The sequence below is a fragment of the Anopheles funestus genome, chromosome 3RL (genome assembly GCF_943734845.2).
Source record: "Anopheles funestus chromosome 3RL, idAnoFuneDA-416_04, whole genome shotgun sequence".
Lineage (NCBI taxonomy): Eukaryota > Metazoa > Arthropoda > Insecta > Diptera > Culicidae > Anopheles > Anopheles funestus.
In genome coordinates, this window is record NC_064599.1 from 50,278,213 (window position 1) to 50,285,439 (window position 7,227).

Here is a 7,227-nt window from a genome sequence, read left to right on the forward strand (position 1 = left end):
TGTCCCGAGTTTCCAATCGTAGTCCTTGTTCAGTTGCGTGGGTCGGTATCCGTTAATCCGATTCGAAATTTCTTGGTTTCTTTTCGTTGCATTTGTATTGGGGGTGGCTTGCAAGGCCTCTCCCCCAACCCCCTGTCTCGTCGGAGGGCCTACGTATCCTAGCTGTTTAAAGTCCCGTAAGGTGCCAGGACAGAAGGGACATCCAGCCGCCCCTAACATGGAGAACAGACGCTGGCTGTCCCCCTCCGCTCAATTTAGCCATATACCCCATCTTCCCAAGGGGTTGGGTTTCCCCGTATACCCAAGCTCAGATATTTGGAGAGATATGTTACCATTCTGTACGACGGGGCCGTATTGAGTCGGAGTAGGGTATGGAGTGCCTATATTATCCTTCTAGAGGCTTCGGATCCATACCCATATCAGTGCGGTATGGCTACATACACTGACAACAGAACTAACAATTACATGGCATGATATGTATTATCCGCTACCATCCATTTCAGCACTTAAGCGATATGCAACACAACTAAATATCAAAGCAGGCATTCTGGATGACGTTTTAACTCTAGTCGCAAGTAGTGTTGGGTTATGTGCTGCCGTGCACACAGTGCGCATAGCACACCTAGCGTAGAGCTAGCACACAGCTAGCAAACTGTAAGAAATGCGGCAGAACTATTGTCCCGTACAACATCAGCTGCTTTAAGACGTTACTATCCTGAAAATGAAAATGCTAGAAACCTAGCCGATTTCGTGTTTCTAACACTTACATTCCTGCTGCTAGTCGCTAACAATAGCAGCTACTTTAATATTTTGTTCTGCTAACTTAACAATTACGTCTTTTTTCATTTTCTGGTCAAACCCTATGAACACTAGCTGCTTCCAGTTTTTAAACAAGCCAAGTGCCATAACGACTTGTAAATAGTTGTATGGCCCTAAAACTTCACCTGACACTGGATCGTACTCAAGCATTTTGATGACCTTCATTTCGTCGAAACTGAGTACGCATTCTCGATCCCTAGGTGCAAACATCTTAACTACATATATTACCGACTAAATTTAAAACATCGTCCAGAATTCCTCCTTTTATGTTTAACTACTGAGTGTATCTTTTTAGAGTGGATATCGATGGTAGAGGATAATGCAAATCTGTTACCAGATATTTATAAGCTTTCTTGCTAAAATATCGCAAAGTCAATGCTGAGCTTAACTCTAGTTTTGTCCAATTCACACGTTGCTTTTGTTTTAAAATTAAAACTATTTGATTTCTGAAAAACTTCCTTTCAGACATAACTTCATTTTATTTACTAATTGATCAAAATCGAGGTTGCTGTCAGTTTTATTATCTAACTGTTTTTAAGCCTAACTATTTCCGTCCTAAATGTTATGTTTTCACTATTTAATTTCCTAGCCTATTTCTTAAACTATTATTAACATGTTTTAAATTAGTATTTTCTACTCTAAGCTGTTCTAATTTTGTGTTTAATGTGATGTTCTCACTAGTGTCGCCAATCTACTGATCCATGGGTTCAGTATATGATACATCTTCCTCGTACAACTGTTCCAACCTTTGTGAAATCATATTACTCACTTGTTGTTGTTTGTCAGCTAAACTTGTAGTGCTATTTTTCCATTGTTGGAATTGCTAAAAAAAGTAAAACATTATAATCAACCAATGTAACGGACTTTTGTCATACCTGTTGGATTAAGCTGCCGTAATACATTATTAATGTTATTGATTGGCGATATTTGCAGCTGAAAATCTTCATTTTTTAAATGCTCATGGAATAGAGTGTGGAAATTTTTAGGTTCCCAATTTTCCCCTTTCTGGCAAAATTAAATCCATTCCTTTTGGGTCTGGGTGCTGCTGGGAAATTTGTGAAACGTATCATACATATATGCCACGTTTCTTAACATTTGCACCATTGTTGTTGCAAAATTTAGCCGCACAAGATCTCCCAGTCATGTTGGTTCCTAAAATAAATGTATAATATATTTGTATTACAAAAAAAATTGTACAAAACTTGTATTACAAATGTTATCTTTCAACGTGCAGTGATCTGTATGTGGTGTGTAATACAAACAAAAATAGTAATAAATACAAGCCTTAATCAATCGCCTAACACGAAGTTAGAACACATAGTATTGATGCTTTAAGATTTTCCTAATGCTTGCAATTTTACAAAACATTTTATCTCTTGGCTTAAAGACTTTTAAGGTCTGGACGACCTTCTTACTTATTTTTATCACGTAGCCGGATAGTCAGTCCTTGCTACGGGGGACGGTCTGGAAGGGATTTGATACCCGTTCCTATCGTCGTGGAACCGACGCCGTTTATTACATAACTACGGGATCGCCCAAAACACAACATAATATACAAAACAATAAACTAAGTTATTAATTGTTAGTTTAAATAAGATATTGAGCAGCAAATTTGTGGCCAAGGGTTAATTATGGTAGAGGCATGTTAAAGTATCCGAAAAAATAATTGCTTTCGTTTGATTTCATTTTATCACACTCACCGTAGTTGTATAATTTTCGGTTTATAATAACTTGAATATTTTATATTCAATATCTGGTTCTTATTTCGTGGCTGTCGCTCGTCCTCTTCGTCGCCGCCCAGCCGCGAAGGTAGCTGGACCGTTAGCGCTCCCGATGGTGAGCCACAATCTTTCGCCCGTCGCCGACTAGTTGCCCCAAGCTTGCGGGAGCCAATTTCGGATGGAACACGCGCCTATCCCTTCTCGTGGTCGGTATGGGGTTGCCGGTTGCCTTCCAAGCTAGTTGCCCCAAGCTTGCGGTGGCCTATGCTGGGCGTAAGGGGAATCCTGTCGATGAGCAGACGCAGTCGAAGGAGTATTGAAGCAGAAAAGAAAAGAAGCGTCCTTGCCTGATGCCAACTAGTGTCCAACAAGAATTACCGCGGATGGGGTTCCGGAAGGATTTAGGAGACTACAAGGATACCACGAGTAGATCGATCGAAACTTTCGGATGTCGAGAGTGGAAAGGTACAAGTGGTGTTGCGCTTGGATTACCAATTTGCTTCGTTTTTCGTTTATTCCAGACATCAAGTCGTTATTACTGAACGTGTTTGATAAGCGATGTATACAATTTTGATTAGTTAAAAATAATCCTTATAAATAGTAATGTGGTCCTAATCCTAAGTACTTTTAAAAAAAATATTTTACTGCTTTCGAGTCTCGAACTCTCGCTGGATACCGTATGGCTCTTCAGCCAGCCGACAGGGCTATGGACGGTGCTTGTGCAGGTCCCGCAAGGAAGGATGCTAGTTAATTTACTAAGTCCCGCCTGTCTACTAAACACTAAGCTGCAATTAGGCCACGCCTACTTCCTATGCACTAATCAATTTTAGTGGAATCTATTAATACAATTTAGGCCACGCGTTACTTGGCCACACCTTCTCTAGGTTAAAGCCTTATCGTGATGGCTGCCGCGGCAACAGTGCCCGTGGATTCGGGAAAAAGAACACATAAAATCTGGAAAATGTAAACAACACAGATTTACTGATACTTCATACACCACAGAGTTTTTCATGTAATTCACCGTAATTGTACTGTACACACACTATTCGAAATAATTTGAATAATTTTGTTTTTGATTAAAAATCGTGTCGATGAAACGTGCACGCTAGGATAAACTTTTTTGGCGGATAACAAAAACAACATTGAACACCACCACTCGCAAAGTACACTCGAAATGGTTCATGCACATATTTTATTTATTTATTTATTTATTTTACATGATCACGGCTTTAGCCGTATTATCAGCCGCAGAGGGCTGCAGTAATTACAATTTTTCTCAAAAGGCATTTCCTCCCTTTCCTTTGCCTTATCCCGGGCATACTCGGTAGTAGATAGGATTTGTTATGTTTGTAGTTATTGGTGCTGGTAGATGAGGTTGGTGCTGTATTGTTGAATATTGAATATGTCCTATTTCCCTGTGTTGTAGTCGTTTATGTAGTCCTATTGCTTCATTGTGGTTTGGTGTGATGTTCATGACGGTACTATTGCTTAGTTTGGTGGTGGTATATTCACAACAGCGATCTGGTCTTTCGATGTTCGGGTCTACACGCTCGGTGGAGTGAACGCATGGTGCACCAAACTTGTCGTATGTTGTTCGTGACTGATCGGGACTGTAACAAACAGACAACAATCAGAATTATGTGGACAACACAAAACACTAGGTCTGCCTCCCTTTTGCGGCTCTGGTGCTATCCTCGAAGGCGACTGTTTCCTCAACGGCTTGGCTATGGCACGAAAAAACATGTAAAGACGAATACAACACAACGGATAACAATAGGTGTAGAAGGAGAGGGAAAGAGGAAAAATAGGAATAGGATTCAAAGGAGAAGACCGTTGTCCCTGGCAAAGCGGAAGACAAGCCTCATGTACTCCAGGTCCCTACAAGCCAAAACATCTCGAATCGGTGTATCCGGCTGTCTGCCGATGGCCTCAAAAGCGCTTATCAAGCAGGGTCTCGTGGCTCCACGCAGGACCACAGAAGGTGATCCACATCGTGGAATCCAATGCCGCAGCCACAGTCTTTCATTTGAGGCAGATTGATACGCTGTAGATGTGCATCCAGAGCGAAATGATTCGACATGAGTCGAGACATCATTCGAATGAATGCACGATCTGCAGAGAGCCCACCGAACCAAGGCCGCAGGGACACTTGCGAGAGACCGAGAAAAGGAACCGCCCGATTTCATCCGTTTCCTACATACTCTGCCAGTGAGACAGGAAAAATTTCTGTGGAGAACGAAGGAACTCTTGGGATGAGATGGGTCGGTCGTAAAATGCGCCCTCTCTGACGCCTGTTTTGGCAAGCGAGTCTGCCTTCTCATTGCCGGGAATTCTACAATGAGAAGGGACCCAAATCAGCGAGATTCTGAACGCCTTGTCGAACATTGAGCCAAGCAGTTCAACGATTTTTATGGTAAGGTAATCCTGACTCTTAATAGCCTTTGGGGATCTCAGTGATTCAACAGCACTTAGGCTATCCGTAAAAATGAACTACTGATCCGGAGGACTAGCTGCTATCAGTAATAGTGCGTAAAAGATTGCGGCTAGCTCTGTGGTGTAAACACTACACGGCTGACGCAATTTGTAGAAAGCTTCGGTAGACTCGCTAAAGACACCGAAGCCTATGCCCTCCTCAGAGGATGATCCATCAGTGTTGTTCGCACCCCAATTTTCGCGCTTGCCGATTAGTTTTTTAGGAGTCTCGCCGTTAAGCAAAAATATTTGAACTTTTACAATTTTTTACTTTATTTCACAATGAAACGCCTTTAAACTTGTTTTCTCTTCGCCTGTCGTGATGCTACTTCCCCAAAAGCAATGGCGTAGAACCCAAACCGCCAGATCCCAAGCCAGAGGTCATTTGATCCCGAGACCCGAACCTGCTCCCTTCTGACCTCTAGCGGTGGGTTTCACAACCAGGCGCGATCTGAAGTGTGCTGTCAGATCTGACTGACGGTTTGACTGCTATAAACCGTAGCAACAAGTGTAGTACTGGCTTATTTGGTCTAAATGGCCATACTTGTTAATGAAAATGTCCGGAACTACCCTCGAGCGAAGAACATTAGGTATGGTCTTAATTTCGTTAAAATGGAACTATAGGTCTCAGGAAGGACAGCACGGTTTAATGCTTGTGGAGCGCTAGGATGCACTTGTAGGGTAACAAAGTCTTGGTAAACTTTCAAGATTTTGCTCTTAGAACCTGTCTCTAGAAGCGCTTTAAAATTTCCTAATATCAAGGGATTTGACACTGAAGAACGGACTAGAAGGCGAAGTGACAGCATTTCAAAACGAAGTTTGAGCGGCATCACTCCGGTCATCACTTCTAGGGACATGTTGTGTGTAGATTTCATGCTCCCTAGTGTGAGTCTAAGACGATACGATACTGTAGCCTCTCCAGCTGGAGGATAAGCGTGTTGGGTGCCCAATGCAAGCATATGCTTCCTGTAGGAGCGCAGCAAATATTGGACTTGCCTCTTCAAGTGGTACTGACTAACTAACTTTATTGAATCATATCAAAGACTACTAAGATACAGTTGAATCAGTTTCAATCCTTGCATACTTGGATTCCTTCACTCCTCCTCAAGCTGCAACGATTGAAGTCCCATCTTCTTCCGACAGATTTCCAATTTTACTCTCGACAACGGTTTTGTCAACGCGTCAGCGATCATACATTCAGCAGGGCAGTACTGAACTTTGATAACGTTGTTGCTTGCCAAGTCTCGAATGAAATTATACCGAGTGTCGATATGTTTTGTTCTTCGATTTCCTCCTTCGGTTCGCAACATTGCCATGCAGCTTTGGTTATCTTCACGGATAACGATCGGTTCAGTGGTGTCTTCACCAATATCTTTCATTAATTTTCGTAACCATAGCAGTACGCGACAGGCCTCCGCTAAGGCGGCATATTCCGCCTCGGTCGACAAAAGGGTCACGCACTGCTGCTTCCGAACAGCCCACGAAATAGGTCCACCGACATGGAAAATGAATCCCGAGTTCGATTTTCGGTCTTGATGATCTCCGGCCCAATCAGCATCAACGTACGCTTCAAGTTTTCCGGCTCCACCAAGTTTCAATTTCATCTCTGCAGTCGAATTTAAGTATCGCAGAGCTCGTTTGGCCTCCGTCCAGTCTGCTTGGCAAGGATTGTTCACCTTGCGACCCAGGATGGACGCACTGATTGCAATATCAGGCCGTGTGTTGATCGCAACGTACAGCAAAGCACCCACCAAGCTTTGGAAATCGTCCTTCCTAGGCATTGGTTCCTCCTCCTTTTGCTGTAACTTCGGGTAACCAGGATCCATCGGGATACGTGATGGTCTTGCATCTGCTTGTCCGAAGCTTGCAGCAATTTTACGAATATAATTGGCTTTATCCAACAGAAACTGTCCATTTTGTTCTCGTTCGATTCTAATTCCGAGATAGTTTCTTACATCGCCCAGGGTGGTTATCTTGAAATGTTGCTTCAGGGTTGTTTCGATTATTTCATATTCCGTACCGGGCAGGCAACAAGCATGTCATCTACATACAACACTATGAATGATCGACGATCACGCTTCTTCTTCACAAAAAGACAAGGATCTGCTTCCGAGGGATGGTACCCTAAACTACGAAGCTCCTCGGTGATTGTTTGGTTCCATATTCGTCCTGCTTGCTTCAATCCATATAAACTCTTTTTCAGCAGACAAACGTT

At 42.7% G+C, this 7,227-nt stretch overlaps 1 protein-coding gene across 1 annotated transcript; it reads right to left on the minus strand.

The window, feature by feature from the left end:
• Window positions 1-6,106: 6,106 nt before the first annotated feature.
• Window positions 6,107-6,838, minus strand: LOC125769485 (uncharacterized). Its single transcript, XM_049438218.1, has one exon. The coding sequence runs from the start codon at window positions 6,836-6,838 to the stop codon at window positions 6,107-6,109; it is 732 nt and encodes a 243-aa protein (XP_049294175.1).
• Between the last annotated feature and the right edge of the window lie 389 nt (window positions 6,839-7,227).

Coding starts and splice junctions, on each gene's coding strand:
- LOC125769485 (XM_049438218.1), bottom strand. CDS start 6,838: ATGGATCCTGGTTACCCGAAGTTACAGCAAAAGGAGGAGGAACCAATG.